The sequence below is a fragment of the Somniosus microcephalus genome, chromosome 3, assembly GCF_052327205.1.
Source record: "Somniosus microcephalus isolate GS21.2 chromosome 3, FLI_Smic_1.0, whole genome shotgun sequence".
In the NCBI taxonomy this organism is placed as follows: Eukaryota; Metazoa; Chordata; class Chondrichthyes; order Squaliformes; family Somniosidae; genus Somniosus; species Somniosus microcephalus.
The window spans coordinates 8,423,044-8,447,829 of record NC_140989.1 but is presented as its reverse complement, the minus strand read 5'-3'; the positions used below and the strand labels follow the sequence as shown (position 1 = coordinate 8,447,829).

At 49.6% G+C, this 24,786-nt stretch overlaps 1 protein-coding gene across 1 annotated transcript in view; it reads left to right on the top strand.

The window, feature by feature from the left end:
• Positions 1-24,786, top strand: part of LOC147120823 (protein-tyrosine kinase 2-beta-like) — a 389,336-nt gene that overhangs the window by 111,187 nt on the left and 253,363 nt on the right. The window contains exons 4-7 of the mRNA XM_085978989.1: positions 2,640-2,727; positions 5,780-5,859; positions 13,397-13,459; positions 21,644-21,698. Coding sequence (XP_085835115.1) covers positions 2,640-2,727; positions 5,780-5,859; positions 13,397-13,459; positions 21,644-21,698 — 286 coding nt within the window. The remainder of the gene's footprint in view (positions 1-2,639; positions 2,728-5,779; positions 5,860-13,396; positions 13,460-21,643; positions 21,699-24,786) is intronic.

The following is a 24,786-nucleotide window of genomic DNA, read 5'->3' as shown; positions in this document are numbered from 1 at the left end:
GTTTGACAGCTCTTTGAAGCTGTCAAACACTGACAATCTGTACACTAAGTTAATTCCTTCCTCTCAGGCTGATTTAGAGATCTCTCCAGAACAGAAAGCTGAATGCTGCAACTTTTGACAGCTCGCGGCCATTCTGCTTTCTGTGCCGGTGAGATGAGGGAGTCCCGAGACCTGAAGGAAGGAAGGCTGTAAAGGTCAGTAAAGGTAAGTAAAACTTCTTTAAACACTTTACACACACCAAACACACTTACCTCTGCACTCATGCACCCATCACTCACCTGAACACCGGACATGTCAAACCCTCCAAGCCCTTCAGCCCGACGGTCCACCTCGCTAACTTGGCGTGGTTTGGAGCCGTCTGGAATCCCACACTTCAGGAATAAAAATAGGGATTAGGCTAAAAACTACCTGTTAACAGGCAGTTAATTGGCACTAATCCCCTTCCCGCCTCGGGGAGGCGGCTCCCAGCACAGGTCGGGTAACCGCTTCTTTTGAAACTGGCATGGAGGCGGGTTGGGGGCGGAATGGGTTCGTGCCCCCTGATTTTGCGATTTTAACCCCCCACACGCCTCCAATCCCGCCTCCACGGTCCAATGAAAATCCTGCCCTATGACTCTATTTATGAAGCCCAGGATCTCGTAGGCTTTTTTAACTGCTTTCTCAACCTGCCCTGCCACCTTCATCGATTTGTGCACATCTACCCCCAGGTCTCTCTGTTCATGCACCCCCTTTAGGATTGTATCCTTTACATCATCAACACCTTCAGCGAAGCGTACGAGAGCACGGGCCTTACACTAAACATCCGTAAGGCAAAGGTCCTCTACCAACCTGCCCCCACCACACAGTACTGCCCCCCGATTATCAAAATCCATGACAAGGCCTTGGACAACGTGGACCACTTTCCATACCTCGGGAGCCTACTGTCAACAAGGGCAGACGTAGATGACGAAGTCCAACACCGCCTTCAGTGTGCCAGTGCAGCCTTCGGTCACCTGAGGAAGAGAGTGTTTGAAGACCAGGACCTCAAACCCGGCACTAAGCTCATGGTCTACAGAGCAGCAGTGATACTCACCCTGCTGTATGCCTCAGAGACACGGACCATGTACAGCAGGCACCTCAAAGCACTGGAGAGGTACCACCAACGCTGCCTCCTCAAGATCCTGCAAATCCATTGGCAGGATAGGCGCACCAATGTCAGTGTTCTTGCTCAGGCCAACATCCCCAGCATCGAAGCTTTGACCACGCTCGATCAGCTACGATGGATGTGTCACATTGTCCGCATGCCCGATATGAGACTCCCAAAACAAGTGCTCTACTCGGAGCTCTGGCACGGCAAGAGAGCCCCAGGTGGGCAGAGGAAACGCTTCAAGGACACCCTCAAAGCCTCCTTGAAAAAATGTAACATCCCCACCGACACCTGGGAATCCCTGGCCCAAGACCACACAAAGTGGAGGAGAAGCATCCGGGAAGGCGCCAAACACCTCGAGTCTCTTCGCCGGGAGCAAGGGGAAGCCAAGCACAAACAGCGGAAGGAGCGCACGTCAACCCAAGCACCCCACCCACCCGCCCCTTCAACCACTGTCTGCCCCACCTGTGACAGAGACTGTAGGTCCCGCATTGGACACATCAGTCACCTGAGAACTCATTTTTAATGTGGAAGCAAGTCATCCTCGGTTCCGAGGGACTGTCTATGAAGAAATACTCTTTAGTTTATATTGCCTCTTCTCGTTCTTCCTACCAAAATGTATCACTTGGCACTTTTCTGCATTAAATTTCATCTGCCACGTGTCCGCCCATTCCACCAGCCTGTCTACGTTCTCTTGAAGTCTATTAAATGTTGGTGTTCAGAGGGACCTGGGTGTCCTTGTACACAAAACACTGAAAGCTAGCATGCAGGTACAGCAAGCAATTAGGAAGGCAAATGGTATGTTGGCCTTTATTGCAAGGGGGTTGGAGTATAAGAGTAAGGAAGTCTTGCTACAATTGTACAGGGCTTTGGTGAGACCACACCTGGAGTACTGGGCACAGTTTTGGTCTCCTTATCTAAGGAAGGATATACTTGCCTTAGAGGCGGTGCAACGAAGGCTCACTAGATTGACCCCTGGGATGAGAGGGTTGTCCCATGAGGAGAGATTGTGTAGGATGGGTCGATACCCTCTGGAGTTTAGAAGACTGAGAGGTGAACTCATTGAAACATATAAGATTCTGAGAGGGCTTGACAGGGTAGATGCTGAGAGTCTAGAACTAGGGGGCATAGTCTCAGAATAAGGGGTTTTAGTACTGAAATGAGGAGGAATTTCTTCAGTCAGATGGTTGTGAATCTTTGGAATTCTCTATCCCAAAGGGCTGTGGATGCTGAATCTTTGAGTCTATTAAAGGCTGAGATAGATAGCTTTTAGTACTCTCGTGGAATCATGGGATATGGGGATCGGGCAGGAAAGTGGAGTTGAGGTCGATGATCAGCCATGATCTTATTGAATGGCGGAGCAGGCTTGAGGGGCTGAATGGCCGACTCCTGCTCTTATTTCTTATGTGAGGTACAAACCAAAGTCTGTAATGTCCATGGCTAGAAATGATCAATGATTTTGTTCCTTTTTAGTTGAATTTAAAGGAAACATTCTTTTTGAAATTTCTTACAGGTACGACCTGAGGATTCGTTTCCTACCCAAGGATTTCATGGAGAGTTTGAAACAAGACAGGACGACCCTGTTGTGTTATTATCAGCAGGTCAGTGACAGTGCAGGATTTTTCCCTCCACGTGCAATGCTGTCTATCACGCGCGATAGGCCGTTACATCGTTCACATTCCGCTCTGTTCCTGCTGTTGTTGGTCTTTGGAATTCTAATAACTGAAACGGAAGATATGATAGAAGGTCAATGTTGACCTTTCGGGCACTTTCCCTCCCGGGCAGGAATGTGACGTCGCGAGCAGCAGCGGGAGGCCAGCCGATTTTAACGGCCGCGCCTCACTAACCTGCCGCTGGCTAACGGGCGGGAAACCAGCGTGACGCGGTGGAAAGTTGGGCAGCCTGGAGTCCATCTGCTGGCCCTGAGGTGAATGCGGGGACAGGGGTTCTGGGTGGTCATCGGATCGGGGAGGGGAGGCAGCCAAGGGCAGCAGATTCCGATACCTCCCTCGATCAGATCACCCTTCAACCTTCTAAACTCGAGAAAATACAAGCCAAGATGATGCAACACTGCCACTTCAAACGGAGGGTCTTTGATGTTGAGACTATGGGATCTCAACGGTGAGATTCTCCCTTCAGAAAGATAGTCGAAAGCGAAACTCTTTAGTGCCAATTCCACTGTCAGCACATTGAGCAACATTTCTCATTGAAACCTCAGGAGTAACCACAGCTGTTAACTTGGCCTTGCCCTTGGGTGCAGTGCACCTTGCACCCTCTGTAAACTTCAGCTCATGTGAAACCTGAAGTGTGAAGATTGGTGTGCAATTGGGCCCAACTCAGCCTCCGCCCCACATCCTTTCTGCTAACAGGACCTTTTGCCTTCACTTTGAAACACTGGCTGCCTCTGCTCTTACCTCTCGCTTGCTTCATCCGAGTGACCATCTTGCCCTCAGTACTGCACTGGGAGTGTCTGCCTGGATCATGTGCGCAAGTCTCTGGAATGGGGCTTAGACCCACAATCTTCTGACTCAGGGACTCCTGTCAGTCCCTGGGCTGGGGGCTCCCTGGGCTGGCGGTCCCTGGGCTGGGGGCTCCCTGGGCTGGGAGTCCCTGGGCTGGGGGGTCACTGGGCTCCTGTCAGTCCCTGGGCTGGGGGTCCCTGGGCTGGGGGTCCCTGGGCTGGGGGGGTCACTGGGCTGGGGGGTTCCCTAGGCTGGGGGGGTCCCTGGGCTCCTGTCAGCCCCTGGGCTGTGGGTCCCTGGGCTGCGGGTCCCTGGGCTGCGGGTCCCTGGGCTGGGGGCCCCTGGGCTGGGGGGTCCCTGGGCTCCTGTCAGTCCCTGGGCTGGGGGTCCCTGGGCTGGGGGTCCATGGGCTCCTGTCGGTCCCTGGGCTGGGGGTCCATGGGCTGGGGGTCCCTGGGCTGGGTGGTCTCTGGGCTCCTGTCGGTCCCTGGGCTGGGGGTCCCTGGCTCCTGTCAGTCCCTGGGTTGGGGATCCCTGGGCTGGGGGTCCCTGGGCTGGGGGACCCTGGGCTGGGGGGTCCCTGGGCTGGGGGTCCCTGGGCTGGGGTTCCCTGGGCTCCTGTCAGTCCCTGGGCTCCTGTCAGTCCCTGGGTTGGGGGTCCCTGGGCTGGGGGGTCCCTGGGCTCCTGTCGGTCCCTGGGCTGGGGGTCCCTGGGCTCCTGTCAGTCCCTGGGCTGGGGGTCCCTGGGCTCCTGTCGGTCCCTGGGCTGGGGGTCCCTGGGCTCCTGTCGGTCCCTGGGCTGGGGGTCCCTGGGCTGGGGGTCCCTGGGCTCCTGTCAGTCCCTGGGCTGGGGGTCCCTGGACTAGGGGTCCCTGGGCTCCTGTCAGTCCCTGGGCTGGGGGGTCCCTGGGCTCCTGTCGGTCCCTGGGCTGGGGGTCCCTGGGCTGGGGGTCCCTGGGCTCCTGTCAGTCCCTGGGCTGGGGGGGTCCCTGGGCTGGGGGTCCCTGGGCTGGGGGTCCCTGGGCTGGGGGGTCTCTGGGCTCCTGTCGGTCCCTGGGCTGGGGGTCGCTGGGCTGGGGGTCCCTGGGCTCCTGTCAGTCCCTGGGCTGGGGGCCCCTGGGCTGGGGGTCCCTGGGCTCCTGTCGGTCCCTGGGCTGGGGGTCGCTGGGCTGGGGGTCCCTGGGCTGGGGGTCCCTGGGCTGGGGGTCCCTGGGCTGGGGGGTCTCTGGGCTCCTGTCGGTCCCTGGGCTGGGGGTCCCTGGGCTCCTGTCGGTCCCTGGGCTCCTGTCGGTCCCTGGGCTGGGGGACCCTGGGCTGGGGGTCCCTGGGCTGGGGGTCCCTGGGCTGGGGGTCCCTGGGCTCCTGTCAGTCCCTGGGCTGGGGGCCCCTGGGCTGGGGGTCCCTGGGCTGGGGGTCCCTGGGCTGGGTTCCCTGGGCTTCTGTCAGTCCCTGGGCTGGGGGCCCCTGGGCTGGGGGGTCCCTGGGCTCCTGTCAGTCCCTGGGCTGGGGGCCCCTGGGCTGGGGGTCCCTGGGCTCCTGTCGGTCCCTGGGCTCCTGTTGGTCCCTGGGCTGGGGGCCCCTGGGCTGGGGGTCCCTGGGCTCCTGTCAGTCCCTGGGCTGGGGGTCGCTGGGCTGGGGGTCCCTGGGCTGGGGGTCGCTGGGCTCCTGTTGGTCCCTGGGCTCCTGTTGGTCCCTGGGCTGGGGGCCCCTGGGCTGGGGGTCCCTGGGCTCCTGTCGGTCGCTGGGCTGGGGGTCCCTGGGCTGGGGGGTCTCTGGGCTGGGGGTCCCTGGGCTCCTGTCAGTCCCTGGGCTGGGGGTCGCTGGGCTGGGGGTCCCTGGGCTGGGGGGGGTCTCTGGGCTCCTGTCAGTCCATGCATTAATCTGCCCCAGGAGGACAGGCAAAATTGTGACGGTGATCGACGGAATGGCAGAAACTTTCCATCTAAGTTTGTCTCCCTTCCATTGCTGAGGCACCAGGCTCTGCTTGGCATTTCTCTGTTTGGTGTTTCCCAGGGTTGAAACGCTAACATGCTGCAAGTCCGCACCAACTGGACAGTTTTGATAAATCAAGGAAAAAGGTGAAAGTTGTTTTACTTCAGGTTTTGACACTTAAAGGGAAGGACTAAAATGGGCAGGGCACTGCTGGCTGTCGAAGTTTCTGAGAGTGTCGTGAATCTAATTGTCTCCACAGCTGCGCAGTGACTACATGCAGGAATTCGCAGGCCAGGTGGAACAGGAAACTGCCATGAAGCTTGGCTGTCTGGAGCTCAGGTAAAGATCCTCGCAGATAGAAACATAGAAGATAGGAGCAGGAGTAGGCCATTCGGCCCCTCGAGCCTGCTCCGCCATTCAATGCAATCATGGCTGATCATCCAAATTCAGTACCCTGTCCCTGCTTTCTCCCCATACCCCTTGATCCCTTTAGCCTTAAGAAAAATATCCAACTCTTTCTTGAATATATTTAATGTATTGGCCGCTACTGCCTTCTGTGGTAGAGAATTCCACAGGTTCACCACTTTCTGGGTGAAGAAATTCCTCCTCATTTCAGTCCTAAATGGCCTACCCCTTATCCTTAGACTGTGACCCTTGGTTCTGGACTCCCCCGCCATCGGGAACATCCTTCTTGCATCTAGTCTGTCTAGTCCTGTTAGAATTTTATAAGTTCCAATGAGATCCCCTCTCATTCTTCTAAACTCCAGCGAGTACAAGCCCAATCGACCCAATCTCTCCTTATACGTCACCCGGAGCGGGTGCAGAGCATTCTGAAGGGGGAGGGGGATCAGCCAGTTGTCGTGGTACATGTAGGTACCAACGATGTAGGTAAAAAGAGGGAGGAGGTCCTACAAGCTGAATTTAGGGAGTTAGGAGCTAAATTGAAAAGTAGGACCTCAAAGGTAGTAATCTCTGGATTGCTACCAGTGCCACGAGCTAATAAGTTTAGAGAGAGTAAGATAGATAAGCTAAATACGTGGCTTGAGCAGTGGTGCAAGGGAGAGGGATTTAAATTCTTGAGGCATTGGAACCAGTTCTTGGGGAGGAGTGACCTGTACCAAGGGGACGGTCTACACCTGAGCTGTGAGGGAGCCGATGTCCTCGGGGTAATATTTTCTAGGGCGGTTCGGGAGGATTTAAACTAATTTGGCAGGGGGATGGGAACCTAGATAGTGGAAAAGAGGGAAGTCATATGAAGTCAGAAATAGATGGTAGAAAGGTGAGAAGCAATAAGCAAAGGAGAGAAACACAAAGGGCCAAACTAATTCATAATGAGAGTGTGAAAAAAGCAAGCCTGAAGGCTTTGTATCTTAATGCTAGAAGCATTAGGAACAAGGTGGATGAATTAGTTGTGGAAATAGAGGTAAACAAGTATGATTTGATTGGGATTACAGAAACGTGGCTGCAGGGTGGGCAAGGCTGGGAACTTAACATCCAGGGATATACAATATTTAGGAAGGATCGGCAAAAAGGTAGGGGAGGTGGGGTAGCATTGCTGGTAAAGGAGGGGATTAATGCAATGGAAAGGAAGGATATTAACTCGGATGAAACGGAATCTGTATGGGTAGAAATGAGAAATAGCAAGGGGAGGAAAACGTTAGTGGGTGTGATATATAGGCCTCCAAATAGTAATATGGAGGTGAGGGAAGGCATAAAAAGGGAAATTAGAGAAGCGTGCGATAAGAGCACAGCTGTCATCATGGGTGACTTTAATTTACATATTGATTGGACTACCCAAATTAGTAAAAATTCTGAGGAGGAGGAATTCCTGGAATGTTTTCGGGACGGTTATCTGGACCAATATGTCGAGGAGCCGACTCGAGATCAGGCCATTTTAGACTGGGTATTGTGCAATGAGAAGGGACTTATCAACAATCTTCTTGTACGAGGCCCCTTGGGTCAGAGCGATCATAATATGATCGAGCTCTCAGTCGAGATGGAGAGTGAGGAAATTGAATCAGAGACTAAGGTCCAGAACTTAAATAAAGGGAATTACGAGGGTATGAGACGGGAATTGGGTAAGATTGATTGGGTGGTGTTTCTGGGGGGATTGACAGTGGATAGACAATGGCAAGCATTCAAAGATAGAATGGAAGAATTCCAGAACATGTTTATACCGGTTTGGCATAAAAATAAACCTAAAAAGGTGGCTCAACCGTGGATAACGAGGGAAATTAGGGACAGCATAAAATCAAAAAAAAGGGCATATCAACTGGCAAAAAAAAGCACCAGACCGGAAGATTGGGGGCAGTACAGGATACAGCAAAAGAGGACAAAGGGATTAATCAGGAAGGGGAAAATAGAATACGAAAGTAAACTTGCAGCAAACATAAAGACAGACTGCAAAAGCTTTTATCGGTATATCAGGAGGAAAAGACTGGTAAAATCCCAAGTCGGTCCCTTGCAGTCCGATTCGGGAGAATATATAATGGAGAATAAGGAAATGGCAGACCAATTAAACTCATACTTTGGTTCTGTATTCACAAAGGAGGACACAAATAACCTCCCAGGAATATCGGCAAACATAGGGACTAATGAGAGGGAGGAGCTGACAGAAATTAGTATCTCTAGGGATATGGTGTTGGGTAAGTTGAGGGGACTGAAGGCCGACAAATCCCCGGGGCCTGATAAACTACATCCTAGGGTACTTAAGGAGGTGGCCCTGGAGATAGCAGATGCTCTAAGGATCATCTTCCGGAACTCCATTGACTCGGGAACAGTACCCGTGGATTGGAGGGTAGCTAATGTTACCCCAATATTTAAAAAGGGGGGTAGAGAGAAAGCAGGGAATTATAGACCAGTAAGCCTTACATCGGTTGTGGGCAAAATGCTAGAGTCCATTATTAAGGATAAAATAGCGGAGCACTTGACAAATGTGGAAAGGATCGGACAGAGTCAACATGGATTTACAAAGGGTAAATCGTGTTTGACTAATCTGCTGGAATTTTTTGAGGAAGTAACTGGTAAAATAGATGGGGGAGAGCCAGTGGATGTGGTGTACCTTGACTTCCAGAAAGCCTTCGATAAGGTTCCACACAAAAGATTATCATGCAAAATTAAGGCTCATGGGATTGGGGGCAAAGTATTAACGTGGATAGAGAACTGGCTGGCGGATAGAAAACAGAGAGTTGGAATAAACGGCTCGTTTTCGGAGTGGCAGGCAGTGACCAGCGGGGTGCCGCAAGGATCTGTCCTGGGACCCCAGCTGTTCACAATATATATAAATGATCTGGATCAGGGAATTGGATGCAATATTTCCAAATTCGCTGACGACACTAAACTAGGAGGAGGGGTGGGCTCTGATGAGGATGTCAGGAGGCTACAGTGCGATTTGGACAGGTTGGGGGAATGGGCGGATACGTGGCAGATGCACTATAATGTGGATAAATGCGAGGTTATCCACTTTGGGGGTAAAAACAGGAGGGTAGATTATTATCTAAATGGCAATAGATTGGGAGATGGGGAAGTGCAGAGGGACCTGGGTGTTCTTGTGCACCAGTCACGGAAGGAGAGCATGCAGGTGCAACAGGCGATTAAGAAGGCAAATAGTATGTTGGCCTTCATATCAAGGGGGTTCGAGTATAGGAATAGGGATACCTTACTACAGCTGTACAAGGTGCTGGTGAGACCGCATCTGGAGTATTGTGTACAGTTTTGGTCGCCCCATCTGCGGAAGGATGTTCTTGCCATGGAAAGAGTGCAGCGGCGATTCACCAGGCTGATACCTGGAATGGCGGGAATGACCTACGAGGAGAGATTGAATAGTTTGGGCTTGTACTCACTGGAGTTTAGAAGATTGAGAGGGGATCTCATCGAAACATATAAAATTATGGCAGGCCTGGACAGGCTGAATTCAGAGAGAATGTTTCCAATGGCAGGGGAGCACAGAACCAGGGGCCACAGTCTAAAAATAGCGGGCAAATCATTTAAAACAGAGATGAGGAAGAATTTCTTCACTCAAAGAGTGGTGAGCCTGTGGAATTCCCTGCCACAGAGGGCTGTGAAGGCTAATTCAATAAATATTTTCAAGAGAGAATTGGATATATTTCTGAAGGCTAAGGGGATTAAGGGTTACGGAGAAAAGGCGGGGACGGGGTACTGAACTGGTAAGATCAGCTAAGATCTCAGATGAAGATCAGCCATGATCTCATTGAATGGCGGAGCAGGCTCGAAGGGCCGAATGGCCTACTCCTGTTCCTATCTCTATGTTTCTATGTTTCTATGTATTCCTGCCATCCCAGGTATCAGCCTGGTGAATCCCTTTGTCAAGTGTTTGGTTCACTGCCACACCTCTTCTAGGAATGCCAGAGTCTTGACAAAGGGTTTCGACCTGAAACGTTGACTTTATTTCTCGCTCCACGGATGTTGCCTGGCCTGCTGAGTTTTTCCAGCATTTTCTGTTGTTATTTCGGATTTCCAGCATCTGCAGTATTTTGCTATCGTAAATCCGATAGCTTGCTGGGCTCCACCTCCTCACCAGCATTGACCTGAAGCGATGGGGTAGGATGAACGAGGTGACGGGCAGGAATGCAGCAGGAGGGTATCGCCCCTCAACTTACCCTCGTTTTCCAATTTGTGGCGGCATTGAGCCCCTGCAGGGTGATCTAAATTGATAAAGGGATTCGATAGGGTAGATTCAGAGAAACCTCTGGCGGAGAATCCAAAAACAAGGGGGAACTATCTTAAAATTAGAGCCAGGCCATATAGCGGTGAAATCAGGAAGCAACTCTTCACACAATGGGCAGTGGAAATCTGGAACTCTCTCCCCCCAAAAGACTAGTGATGCTGGGGGTCAATGGAAATCTTCAAGACTGAGATTGATAGACTTTTGTTGGGTTAGGGTATTAAGGGATTCGGAGCAGAGGCGGGTAAATGGAGTTGAGGTGCCGATCAGCCACGGTCTGGTTGAATTGCGGAGCAGGCTCGAGGGGCTGAATGGCCTGCTCCTGTTCCCATGGGTCGCTCTGCAGCGGGATGGAGAATCAGAACAGGAATATCTGGAATGTTGACTGCATACTGCTAAAGGTCAGCTGGTGACGGCCTTACTCACTCCAGGCTGCTCAGCCCCAGAAAGTACCTGGTCAGGAAGAATTGGTAAGGGGGCAAAATAACATTTGGAGAAATGAGGTCCTGATCCTCATAGGAAGGTAACCTAAATAATGCATTTACACCGATTCACAGTTGAATCCACGAATGTGAGTTAAGCCCTGAAACAAGGAGCCTCCTCTCCGAGGCGATCAGGGTGCATTCGATTCACGGTGCTCCTGATCTACTGGGCAGTAAAATCCATTTTGCGGGTTTGGTACCCGGCGGGAACAGGGCCCTGGGACCTGGGTGTTGTCGCCTCTCCCGTCCGGAAACAGGGCCCTGGGACCTGGGTGTTGTCACCTCTCCTGTCTGGGGACTGCTTGGCGAGGAGGATCATCTTCAAAAGAGAGAAAGAAAAATTAAACTGCAAAACAAAACTAGGAAAAAAACCATCGCTGCAACTTTGATGAGGAAGTTACTCAACATTCAGTGGGATTATAACAGAATCAGGTCTGATGACAGCCTCTTGCGGCAGGAGGGAGCCCAGGGATGAAATTGGTGTTCGCCGGTTGTGTGAATCCGGCTCCCACTGAATTGGCAGCTCGTTTTACCCTGCAGCAGATTTTCTATTTCAATGAATGGACTACAACGGGTTGGTGATTGGCTCTCAGCCCGTTACATGCAACTGGAGAAGAGCAACATCATCCTCCCATGTTAATTGCAGCCATCGTTGATGGATTGTTTCTGGCCCTCCGGTACAGTTGTAACATTATCACATGATGAGAATTATTATTAAATTGAAAGACTGGGTGATATCAATTTCCTTTCAATTTTCATGCTTAAACTGTTCTGATTTTGCTGGTCGTTTGAATTTTCATCAATTTCAATCCAGTTACTCATAAACATGGACCGCCAACGTCATCCTGACGGATATTCAGCATGAAACAGGTAGAATTACCAAGTCTGGAAGAAAGGCTGGTGTGGGAAATGAAAATGACAGTTACAATAAGTATTGAACTTACTGAGTTCCAGTTAAGGTGCACTGGGAGAATATATCCCGTGTTACTGACTGTATCTCTACCGATGTTAATCCAGCTCCCTCACACTGTCACTCAGTAACCCCTCTCCCCCAGCGCCCTGTGTCACTGACTGTATCTCTACTGACGTTAATCCAGCTCCCTCACACTGTCACTCAGTAACCCCTCTCCCCCAGCGCCCTGTGTTACTGACTGTATCTCTACTGATGTTAATCCAGCTCCCTCACACTGTCACTCAGTAACCCTCTCCCCCCAGCGCCCTGTGTCACTGACTGTATCTCTACTGATGTTAATCCAGCTCCCTCACACTGTCACTCAGTAACCCCTCTCCCCCAGCGCCCTGTGTTACTGACTGTATCTCTACTGATGTTAATCCAGCTCCCTCACACTGTAACTCAGTAACCCCTCTCCCCCAGCGCCCTGTGTTACTGACTGTATCTCTACTGATGTTAATCTAGCTCCCTCACACTGTCACTCAGTAACCCCACTCCCCCAGCGCCCTGTGTTACTGACTGTATCTCTACTGATGTTAATCCAGCTCCCTCATACTGTCACTCAGTAACCCCTCTCCCCCAGCGCCTTGTGTTACTGACTGTATCTCTACTGATGTTAATCCAGCTCCCTCACACTGTAACTCAGTAACCCCTCTCCCCCAGCACCCTGTGTCACTGACTGTATCTCTACTGATGTTAATCCAGCTCCCCCACACTGTCACTCAGTAACCCCTCTCCCCCAGCGCCCTGTGTCACTGACTGTGTCTCTACTGATGTTAATCCAGCTCCCTCGCACTGTCACTCAGTAACCCCTCTCCCCCAGTGCCCTGTTTTACTGACTGTATCTCTACTGATGTTAATCCAGCCCTGTGTTGCTGAAAGTATCTCTACTGATGTTAAGCCAGCTCCCTCACTGTAACCCCACTCCCCCAGTGCCCTATGTTACTGACTGTATCCCTACTGATGTTAATCCAGCTCCCTCACACTGTCACTCAGTAACCCCTCTCCCCCAGTGCCCTGTGTTACTGACTGTATCTCTACTGATGTTAATCCAGCTCCCTCACACTGTCGCTCAGTAACCCCTCCCCCAGCGTCCTGTGTTACTGACTGTATCTCTACTGATGTTAATCCAGCTCCCTCACACTGTCACTCAGTAACCCCTCTCCCCCAGCGCCCCATTTAACTGACTGTATCTCCACTGATGTTAATCCAGCTCCCTCACACTGTCACTCAGTAACCCCTCTCCCCCAGCGCCCTGTGTTACTGACTGTATCTTTACTGACGTTAATCCAGCTCCCTCACACTGTCACTCAGTAACCCCTCTCCCCCAGCGCCCTTTGTCACTGACTGTATCTCTACTGATGTTAATCCAGCTCCCTCACACTGTCACTCAGTAACCCCTCTCCCCCAGCGCCCTGTGTCACTGACTGTATCTCTACTGATGTTAATCCAGCTCCCTCACACTGTCACTCAGTAACCCCTCTCCCCCAGCGCCCTGTGTCACTGAGTGTATCTCTACTGATGTTAATCCAGCTCCCTCACACTGTCACTCAGTCACCCCTCACAGGCAATTTCAACGATGGCACTACCGATATTTAAAGAAATGTATAGATTTATTAAATGAAAGTAAATAATAAAATGTGCTTAAGTTGATTGTATCACTTTGTAATGTTTGAAGTGACGATGTTCTGTTGAGGATGTGTTTAATGTTGAGAGTGGTGTTGGTCTGAGTTAACGCTGTCTCCGGTCACCCATCAGGAGGTTCTACAAGGACATGCCCCCGAAGGCCCTGGAGAAGAAATCAAATTTTGAATTGCTGGAGTAAGTTTTCTCATTTTTGAATTTTCTTTTTGAATATGTACATGTTGTAGTAAAGTGTTCTCCGAGTGAGGCTTCCAAACAGATGGGGCTTTCCGTAAAGTTTCTGTGCATCTCTACTTGTAATTAAACAGGGAGTGCTGAACTCTGAAAACATGTCCAGTTGTGACCGTGACTTTAAACTCAAATCTTCAACAGCTGAGCTTTGCTGCTTCTTTCACCAGAATGCAGCACCTAGATGTTTATCACAGAGAAATACCACTGATTTGAATTTCCTTGCCACTGAATCCTTCCAGGCAGCATCTGGTGATCTTTGCCACATTGACAGCTCAACCAGCATATAATGAAGGTGATTGATGCTGTCTTTCGATGGGCTGCACTCTTCATTCTCTGCCCAATGGAACTTGGTAAATGAGGAGAGTGAGCTATTCAATTCTCAAACTGGCAGGGTTCCCACAGGTGCAAGGAGCAATTGATGAAACATATGTGGTACTCAAACCCCCGTACAATGACCCTTTCTGCAGCTATTGTACGATGCAAATCACCTTATCCTGCATGTTAATGCCTGCTACCCTGGACGCTGCCACAATCCTTTCATCATGTGTCAGTCCACCATACCAGTTCTGATCCCTTGAAGCCATGTATCTAGATGGTTGGTTGGTGATCAGATCTATCCTCTGCAGTCATGACCAAGTAGGACAAAGAAAGAGGTTCCCTGCTGAGAGAGTATGTGCAGCTAGGGGCTAAATTAAAAAGCAGAGCCACAAAGGTAATAATCTCTGGATTACCATCTGAGCCACGAGCAAATTTGCATAGGGTAAATAAGATCAGAGAAATGAACGAGTGGCTCAAAGACTGGTGTGGGAGAAATGGGTTTCGATTTGTGGGGCACTGGTACCAGTACTGGGATAAGGGGGAGCTGTTCCGTTTGGACGGGCTTCACGTGAGCCATGCTGGGGCTAGAGTCCCGGCAAATCGAATAACTAGGGCTGTAGAGAGGGCTTTAAACTAAATAGTGGGGGGGAGGATCCAGGTGAGCGGGAATCTAAAAAGTCAATGAGAAATGAAAAAGCAATAGAGCAGGATAGAGATGGGAGAAATAATAACCAGAATGTGACAGGAAGGGACAGAATGTTTAAAAATAAGAGTGCAAGAGAAAATGGGGCCAAAACAAAGAGAAATGGTAAAAAGACAAAGTTAAAAGCTTTATATCTGAATGCACGCAGCATTCATAACAAGATAGATGAGTTGACGGCACAAATAGATACAAATGGGTATGATCTGATCGCCATTACAGAGACGTGGTTGCAAGGTGACCACGGCTGGGAACTAAATATTCCAGGGTATTTGACAATTCGGAAGGATAGACAGAAAGGAAAGGGAGGTGGGGTGGCTTTGTTGGTAAAGGATGGGAATCAGTGCAGTGGTGAGAAGTGATATTGGCTCAGAAGATCAAGATGTAGAATCAGTTTGGGTGGAGATAAAAAATAATCATGGGAAAAAGTCTCTGGTGGGTGTAGTCTACGGGCCCCCGAACAGTAGCAATACTGTTGGACAGAGTGTAAATCAACAAATAATGGAGGCCTGTAAAAAAGGTACGGTAATAATCATGGGTGATTTTAATCTCCATATTGATTGGACACAGCAAGTTGGCCATGGTAACCTTGTGGAGGAGTTCATAGAGTGCATCCGGGACAGTTTCCTAGAACAGTATGTAATGGAACCAACCAGGGAGCAGGCTATCTTGGATCTGGTACTGTGTAATGAGACAGAATTAATAAATGATCTCATAGTAAAGGATCCTCTAGGAAAGAGTGATCATAGCATGGTTAAATTTCAAATTCAGTTGTAGGGTGAGAAAGTTGTATCTCAATCCAGTGTCCTGATCTTAAACAAAGACAATTACAATGACATGAGGGCAGAACTGGCTAAAGTGGACTGGAAAAATAAATTAAAGGGTAAGAAAGTTGAAATGCAGTGGCAGACATTTAAGGAGATATTTCATAACTCTCAACAAAAATATATTCCAGTGAGAAAGAAAGATTTTAAGAGAAGGGAGCACCATCTGTGGCTAACTAAGGAAGTAAAGGATGGTATCAAATTGAAAACGAAGGAATACAATGTTGCCAAGATTGGTAGGAGGCCAATGGATTGGGAAATTTTTTTAAACCAGCAAAGGATGACTAAATAAATAATAAAGAGAGAGAAGATGAATTATGAGAGTAACATAGAAGATAGGAGCAGGAGTAGGCCATTCGGCCCTTCGAGCCTGCTCCACCATTCAATGTGATCATGGCTGATCATCCAAATTCAGTACCCTGTCCCTGCCTTTTCCCCATATCCCTTGATCCCTTTAGCCTCAAGAAATATATCCAACTCTTTCTTGAATATATTTAATGAACTAGCCTCCACTGCCTTCTGTGGCAGAGAATTCCACAGGTTCACCACTCTCTGGGTGAAGAAATTCCTCCTCATTTCAGTCCTAAATGGCTTACCCCTTATCCTTAGACTATGACCCCTGGTTCTGGACTCCCCGGCCATCAGAAACATCCTTCCTGCATCTAGTCTGTCCAGACCTGACAGAATTTTATAGGTTTCGATGAGATCCCCTCTCAATCTTCTAAACTCCAGTGAGTATAAGCCCAATCGACACAATCTCTCCTCATACGTCATTCCTGCCATCCCAGGTATCAGCCTGGTGAATCTTCGCTGCACTCCCTCCATGGCAAGAACGTCCTTCCTCAGGTAAGGTGACCAAAACTGCACACAATATTCAAGGTGCGGTCTCACCAAGGCCCTGTACAACTGTAGCAAGACATCCTTGTTCCTGTACTCGAACCCTCTTGCTACGAAGGCCAACATACCATTTGCCTTCTTAACCGCCTGCTGCACCTGCATGCTTACCTTCAGCGACTGGTGCACAAGGACACCCAGGTCTCTTTGCACTTCCCCTTCTCCCAATCTATTGCCATTTAAATAATAATCTGCCTTCCTGTTTTTGCCACCAAAGTGGATAACCTCACATTTATCCACATTATAGTGCATTTGCCATGTTTCTGCCCAATCACCCAACCTGTCCAAATCGTACTGGAGTTTCCCGACATCCTCCTCGCAGCTTACCCTTCCGCCCAGCTTTGTGTCGTCTGCAAATTTGGAGATATTACATCCAATTCCCTCGTCCAGATCATTAATATATATTGTGAACAGCTGGGGTCCTAGGACCGATCCTTGCGCAACCCCACTAGTCACTGCCTACCACTCGAAAACGACCCGTTTATTCCAACTCTTTGCTTTCTGTCCGCCAACCAGTTCTCTATCCAAGTCAATACCTTGCCCCCAATCCCATGTGCCTTAATTTTGCATGCTAATCTCTTGTGTGGGACCTTATCGAAAGCCTTCTGAAAGTCCAAATACACCACATCCACTGGTTTTCCCTTATCTATTTTACCAGTTACATCCTCAAAAAATTCCAGTAGATTAGTCAAGCATGATTTACCTTTTGTAAATCCATGTTGACTTTGTCTGATCCTGTCACTGCTTTCCAAGTGCTCTGCTATTACATCTTTTATAAAAGACTCTAGCATTTTCCCCACTACCGATGACAGGCTTACCGGTCTATAATTCCCCGCTTTTTCTCTACCACCTTTTTTGAATAGTGGCAAGAAACTGGCAAGAAACATTAAAACAGATCTTAAGAGCTTCTACAGGTATATAAAATGGAAGAGGATAGCTAAAGTAAAGGATCTCATAGTAATATAAAAAGAAAGAGGGTAGCTCTGGTTGACACAGCCCTTGACCGTGTCCGTTCTATCTCCCGCACTTCTGCCCTCACCCCTGCCCCTCTCTCCCAGAACCACGATAGAATTCCCCTTGTCCTCACCTTTCACCCTACCAGCAGCCACATTCAACGGATCATCATCCGCCATTTCCACCACCTTCAGCGTGATCCCACCACCAAACGCATCTTCCCCTCACCTCCTCTTTTAGCATTCTGTAGGGACCGCTTCCCCCGCGACACCCTTGTCGACTCCGCTATCACCCCCAGCACCCCTTCACCTTCGCCTGGCACCTTCCCATGCAAGCGCAAGAGATGCAACACCTGCCCTTATACCTCCCCCCTTCCCACTGTCCAGGGCCCCAAACACCCCTTCCAGGTGAAACAGCGATTTACTTGTACTTCTTGCAATTTAATGTACTGTATTCGTGGCTCACGATGTGGTCTCCTCTACATTGGGGAGACCAAACGCAGATTGGGTGACCGCTTTGCAGACCACCTCCATTCAGTTCGTATAAGAGACCCCGAGTGTCCTGTCATTTAATTCTCCGCTCCACTCCCACTCAGTCCTCACCGTCCACGGCCTCTTGCATTGTTCCAGTGAAGCTCAGCGTAAGCTCGAGGAACAGCACCTCATCTTTCGATTAGGCACTTTACAGCCTTCCGGACTCAGCATAGAGTTCAACAATTTCAGATCATAACCTCGGCCCCTATCATATATATATTTTATCCACACTTTTTGTCTGTGTCTTTTTTCTTCTCTCCCACGTGGCAGCTGTCTTCCATTCTGCCAGCGCAATTCACACTTCATCTAGAGCCATCCTTTGTTTCTTAACCTGTCCCATTACCATCTCCTCTCGCCTTGAATATCTCTCAATGTCTCTTAACCGCTCCTGCCTTCTACCCTATCATAGACCGTCCCTTTTGTTCTTTCATCCCCTCCCCCATTTCCCAGCCCCGACACTTGCTTAAAAATCTGTTCCATTTCCTGCTTTTTTCCAGTTCTGGCGAAAGGTCATCGACCTGAAACGTTACCTCTGTTTCTCTCTTCACAGATGCTGCCTGACCTGCTGAGTATCTCCAGCATTTTCTGTTTTTATTTCAGATTTCCAGCATCTGCAGTATTTTCTTTTTGTGTTGTTGTAGCTAAAGTAAACGTTGGTCCCTTAGAGGATGAGACTGGGGAATTAATAATGGGGAACGGGGAAATGGCAGAGACTCTGAACAAATATTTTGTATCAGTCTTCACGGTAGAAGACACTAACAACATCCCAATAATGGATAATCAAGGGGCCACAGGGAGGGGGGAACTAAAGACAATCACGATCACAAAGGAAATAGTACTCGGTAAAATACTGGGACTAAAAGACGACAAGACCCCTGGACCAGGTGGCCTGCATCTCAGGGTCTTAAAAGAAGTGAAATAACAACAGGAAATGCTGGAAAAACTCAGCAGGCCCGGCAACATCCGTGGAGAGAGAAACAGTGTCAATGTCTCGGGTCGAAACCCTTAAAAGAAGTGGCTGCAGAGATAGTGGATGCATTGGTTGCAATATATCAAAATTCCCGGGACTCTGGAGAGGTCCCAGCGGATTGGCAACCCGCAAATGTAACGCCCCTATTTAAGAAAGGAGGGAGACAGAAAGCAGGAAACTATAGACCAGTTAGCCTAACATCTGTCGTTGGGAAAATGCTGGAGTCCTTCATTAAGGAAGCAGCAGCAGGGCATTTAGAAAATCATAATGCAGTCAAGTAGAGTCAGCATGGTTTTATGAGAGGGAAATCATGTTTAACAAGCTTGCTGGAGTTCTTTGAGGAGGTAACGAGCAGGGTGGATAAAGGCGAGCCAGTGGATAAAGGGGAGCCAGTGGATGTGGTGTATTTGGATTTCCAGAAGGCATTCGATAAGGTGCCACATAAAAGGTTACTGCATAAGATAAGAGCTCACGGAATTGGGGGTAATATATTAGCATGGATAGAGGATTGGCTAACTAACAGAAAGCAGAGAGTCGGGATAAATGGGTCATTTTCCGGTTGGCAAACGGTAACTAGTGGGGTGCCACAGGGATCGGTGCTGGGGCCTCAACTATTTACAATCTACATTAATGACTTGGATGAAGGGGCCAAGTGTAATGTAGCCAAGTTTGTGGATGATACAAAGATGGGTGGGAAAGCAAGTTGTGCAGAAGACTCAAAGAATCTGCAAAGGGATATAGACAGGCTAAGTGAGTGGGCAAACATTTGGCAGATGGTGGGAAAGTGCGAGGTTATACACTTTGGCAGGAAAAATAAAAAAGCAAATTATTATTTAAATGGAGAGAGATTACAAAATGCTACAGTTCAGAGGGACCTCGGGGTCCTTGTGCATGAAACACAAAAAGTTAGCATGCAGGTACAGCAAGTAATCAAAAAGGCAAATGGAATGTTGGCCTTTATTTCAAAGGGGTTGGAGTATAAAAACAGGGAAGTCCTGCTACAACTGTACAGGGTAATGGTGAGACCACACCTTGAGTACTGCGTACAGTTTTGGTCTCCTTATTTAAGGAGCGATATACTTGCATTGGAGGCAGTTGAGAGATGATTCACACAGTTGATTCCTGAGATGAGGGGTTTGACTTATGAGGAAAGGTTGAGCAGGTTGGGCCTATACTCATTGGAATTTAGAAGAATGAGAGGTGATCTTATTGAAACACATATTGAAAGATACTGAGGGGGCTCGACAAGGTAGATGCAGAGAGGATGTTTCCCCTCGTGGGGAAATCTAGAACTCGGGGGCACAGATTTAGAATAAAGGGTCGCACTGTTAGAACTGAGATGAGGAAGGATTTCTTCTCTCAGAGGGTCATAAATCTGTGTAATTCTCTGCCCCAGAGAGCTGTGGAGGCTGGGTCATTAAATACATTTAAGGTGGAGATAGACAGATTTTTGCAAGGTAAGGGAGCGAAGGGTTATGGGGAGCGGGCGGGGAAGTGGCTTTGAGCCCAAGATCAGCCATGATCTTATTGAATGGCGGAGCAGGCTCGAGGGGCCAAGTGGCCGACTCCTGCTCCGATTTCTTGTGTTCTTGACTGGTGACTCTATTAAGGCTTCTGCAAACAGAAGAGAACAATAGATACAATGAGGCCCATGCCAGTACAAGAAATGACCCTGCTATTCCTCGTCTACTTGCTATCTCTTGGCAACACCATCAACGAACATGGGTTAGGTTCCACACACCAGGAACACCTAGGTCTACAGCTCCTCCACCACCATTCACTCCAGGGCTATTGCTGTACTATCTGACTAACTGTCCAACAGGAAGTCATGGAGGAGCCAAAGGTTTATATCATTCAACGCCAACAAGACTGAAGCCATATTACTTTGCTGTTGCCCACACCGACATGCCTCCGGCTCTGACTCCACCAGGCTCTACCAGGGCCCAGTGTGGACAACCTCAGCATTATGTTCGACCCTGAGCTGTGATCTGAACTCACATCCAGCCAGTCACCCGAACTGCTGCTTTCCATTCTTTTGAAGCTTGCTCGCTTATGTCTGTACCGTATCCTCATTGCTGCTGTAAGCCATAACCACACGAAGCAATTTTCTCAAATGATCTCCATTCCAAGCCTTCCCACCATAATTCACTCTGTCTCCTGCCTTACTCCCACATGAAGTCCCGCACCCTGATTACGTTTTTCCTTGCCAGATTCCACTGACATCCTGTGCCTCTGCGAATAGATTTCCAGTTCCATGTCATCGCTCCATGCTGCCTAGGATATCTTCGTCAGCCCTCTGTCTAAACCGACATCACTGTTTCCTCTGACAGGATTACTGATACGTCACTCCACCATCTGAAGCCCAATTTTCTGTTACTCTGCACCCTGGAATTCTCTTCCAAATCCGGACTACCTCTCTAACCTGCACTCAAAAGCCTCCTGAAATCCTTTCAATGTGCCTTTCGTTTCTTTGATCACTTTCTCCTCGGCTTCGGTCTCACTCCTTTTATAAAATGGTCTGAATGGTTTGCCTACTTGATCAGTGTTTCAGAAATGTATGTTATTATTGTCAGTTGTCCTCATCCACATCCAGACTTGCAAAGAAACTGTTGTCCAGAAGGGAGCTGTTGCCAAGTCTTGACTAACAAAGAGGCTGTTGTCCACTCGATCCCTAATTCATTCACTACCCCCTGGTGTGGGTCCGGATGTTTGTTACAGGAACACCAGCAGAGCCTGGGTACTGGTCCTATTTTCTTCTTTCAGGCCTCAGTAGGGTCTGATGCTGATCCAGCTACTCATGATGGTTTCATGCCCGTTACTCTACCTTGCTCTGTTATTCCCCCTCTCCTTTGACATCCATCACTCATATGATGCAGTGACTATTTAATGAGTTGAAGCGCGATATTTTCTGACGTATTTTTGCCTTTTTCTTTAAAGGAAGGAGGTTGGTCTTGATCTGTTCTTTCCTAAACAGTTGCAGGAAAGTATGAAGGTAAGAATCCGCCTTGTGCTCAGACTTTGAATCGCTAATTATTTGCTCACTCTAATATGACATTTTTTATTAGTTCCTGGGATCTGGGCATCGCTGGCAAGGCCAGCATTTATTGCCCATCCCTAGTTGCCCTTGAGAAGGTGGTGGTGAGCCGCCTTCTTGAACTGCTGCAGTCCGTGTGGTGAAGCTACTTCCACAGTGCTGTTGGGGAGGGAGTTCCAGGATTTTGACCCAGCGACGATGAAGGAATGGCGATATATTCCCAAGTCAGGATGGTGTGTGACTCGGAGGGGAACTTGGAGGTGGCGGTGTTCCCATGCGCCTGCTGCCCTTGTCCTTCTAGGTGGAAGAGGTCGCGGGTTTGGGAGGTGCTGCCGAAGAAGCCTTGGCGAGTTGCTGCAGTGCATCTTGTAGATGGTACACACTGCAGCCACGGTACGCCGGTGGTGGAGGGAGTGAATGTTTAAGGTGGTGGATGGGCTGCCAATCAAGCGGGTTGCTTTGTTCTGGATGGTGTCGAGCTTCTTGAGTGTTGCTGGAGCTGCACTCATCCAGACAAGTGGAGAGTATTCCATCACACTCCTTACTTGTGCCTTGTAGATGGTGGAAAGGCTTTGGGGAGTCAGGAGGTGAGACACTCGCCGCAGAATACCCAGCCTCTGACCTGCTCTTGTTGCCACAGTATTTATGTGGCTGGTCCAGTTAAGTTTCTGGTCAGTGGTGACTATTTGTTAAGAAGTGGTTTGATTGAAGTTTTCAAGATATTAAGTGGAACAGATAGGGTTGGTAGAGAGAAACTATTTCTGCTCGTTGGGGAGTCTCGGACTAGGGGACTAAGCCTAAAAATTAGAGCCAGACCTTTCAGGAGTGAAGTTAGGAAACAGTTCGACACACAAAGGGCGGGAGAAGTTTGAAACTCTCTTTCACAAGCGGCAATTGATGCTGAGTCAATTGTTAATTTTAAATCGGAGATTGATAGATTTTTGTTAACCAAAGGTATTAAAGGATATAGGCCAAACGTGGGTAGATGGAATTAGATCGCAGATCAGCCATGATCTCACTGAATGGAGGAACAGGTTCGAGGAGCTCAATGGCCTCCTCCTGTTCCTATGGAACAAGTTCGAGGGGCTCAATGGCCTCCTCCTGTTCCTATGCAACAAGTTCGAGGGGCTCAATGGCCTCCTCCTGTTACTATGCAACAGGCTCGAGGGGCTGAATGGCCTCCTCCTGTTACTATGCAACAGGCTCGAGGGGCTGAATGGCCTCCTCCTGTTACTATGCAACAGGCTCGAGGGGCTGAATGGCCTCCTCCTGTTCCTATGAAACAGGCTCGAGGGGCTGAATGGCCTCCTCCTGTTACTATGCAACAGGCTCGAGGAGCTCAATGGCCTCCTCCTGTTCCTATGTAACAAGTTCAAGGGGCTCAATGGCCTCCCCCTGTGGAACAAGTTCGAGGGGCTCAATGGCCTCCTCCTGTCCCTATGCAACAAGTTCGAGGGACTGAATGGCCTCCTCCTGTTCTTATGCAACAGGCTCGAGGGGCTCAATGGTCTCCTCCTGTTACTATCCAACAGGCTTGAGGGGCTGAATGGCCTCCTCCTGTTCCTATGCAACAGGCTCGAGGGGCTGAATGACCTCCTCCTGTTCCTATGCAACAGGTTCGAGGGACTGAAATGGCCTCCTCCTGCTCCCGTGTATCTGGCTTGAGGGGCTGAATGGCCTCCTCCTGGTACTATGCAGCAGGCTCGAGGGGCTGAATGGCCTCCTCCTGTTCCTATGCAACAAGCTCGAGGGGCTGAATGGCCTCCTCCTGTTCCGATGCAACAAGTTCGAGGGGCTGAATGGCCTCCTCCAGTTCCTATCCAACAGGCTCGAGGGGCTGAATGGCCTCCTCCTGTTCCTATGCAACAGGCTCGAGGGGCTGAATGGCCTCCTCCTGTTCCTATGCAACAGGCTCGAGGGGCTGAATGGCCTCCTCCTGTTCCTGTGTAACAGGCTCGAGGGACTGAATGGCCTCCTCCTGCTCCCATGTATCTGGCTTGAGGGGCTGAATGGCCTCCTCCAGTTCCTATCCAACAGGCTCGAGGGGCTGAATGGCCTCCTCCTGTTCCTATGCAACAGGCTCGAGGGGCTGAATGGCCTCCTCCTGTTCCGATGCAACAAGTTCGAGGAGCTGAATGGCCTCCTCCTGTTCCTATGCAACAGGCTCGAGGGGCTGAATGGCCTCCTCCTGTTCCTATGCAACAGGCTCGAGGGGCTGAATGGCCTCCTCCTGCTCCTATGCAACAGGCTCGAGGGGCTGAATGGCCTCCTCCTGTTACGATGTTGTGCAGCTGTCAGTTTTTCCAGCTCTGGTGCTACCTGTCGGTCTGCAGCAGATGGCCAGCCTCATGTTCTGTTGGAATCGTGTCTGTTTCGTTCTGCAGACGTTCAGTTTACATTTATTATATTTCCATAATTCGTTATAGGCAACTATTGTTCAAACTTCCCAGCTTTCAGATGGCAGCTGATGTCAATGTCCGATTCTCACAGCTAGATAGCAGATAGATTTCACATTGCCTGCAATGTTTTCAGCTTGGTCGCCGTGCGGTGTGTGTTTGATTGGCTGATCGGTGATGTAGTGCTGAATGTTCACGTCTCAAATTCTTCGTCAGCTCCAAAAATCTAACCACTGGTAAACAATACGCCTTGCTTTCCCAAAGCTTTTCCAATCATCAGCGTTGAGCTGTTCCCATCCTGTGCCCCTTGTTCCTGTCTCTATTCATCCACACACTTCAGTGTCTTTCCTTCACTTGTGTACCCACATTCCGATGTCCCATCAAACCCTCCCAGGGCAGGTACAGTACGGGGTGAGATACAGAGTAAAGCTCCCTCTACACTGTCCCATCAAACACTCCCAGGGCAGGTACAGCACGGGTTAGATACAGAGTAAAGCTCCCTCTACACTGTCCCATCAAACACTCCCGGGGCAGGTACAGCACGGGTTAGATACAGAGTAAAGCTCCCTCTACGCTGGCCCATCAAACACTCCCAGGGCAGGTACAGCACGGGTTAGATACAGAGTAAAGCTCCCTCTACACTGTCCCAT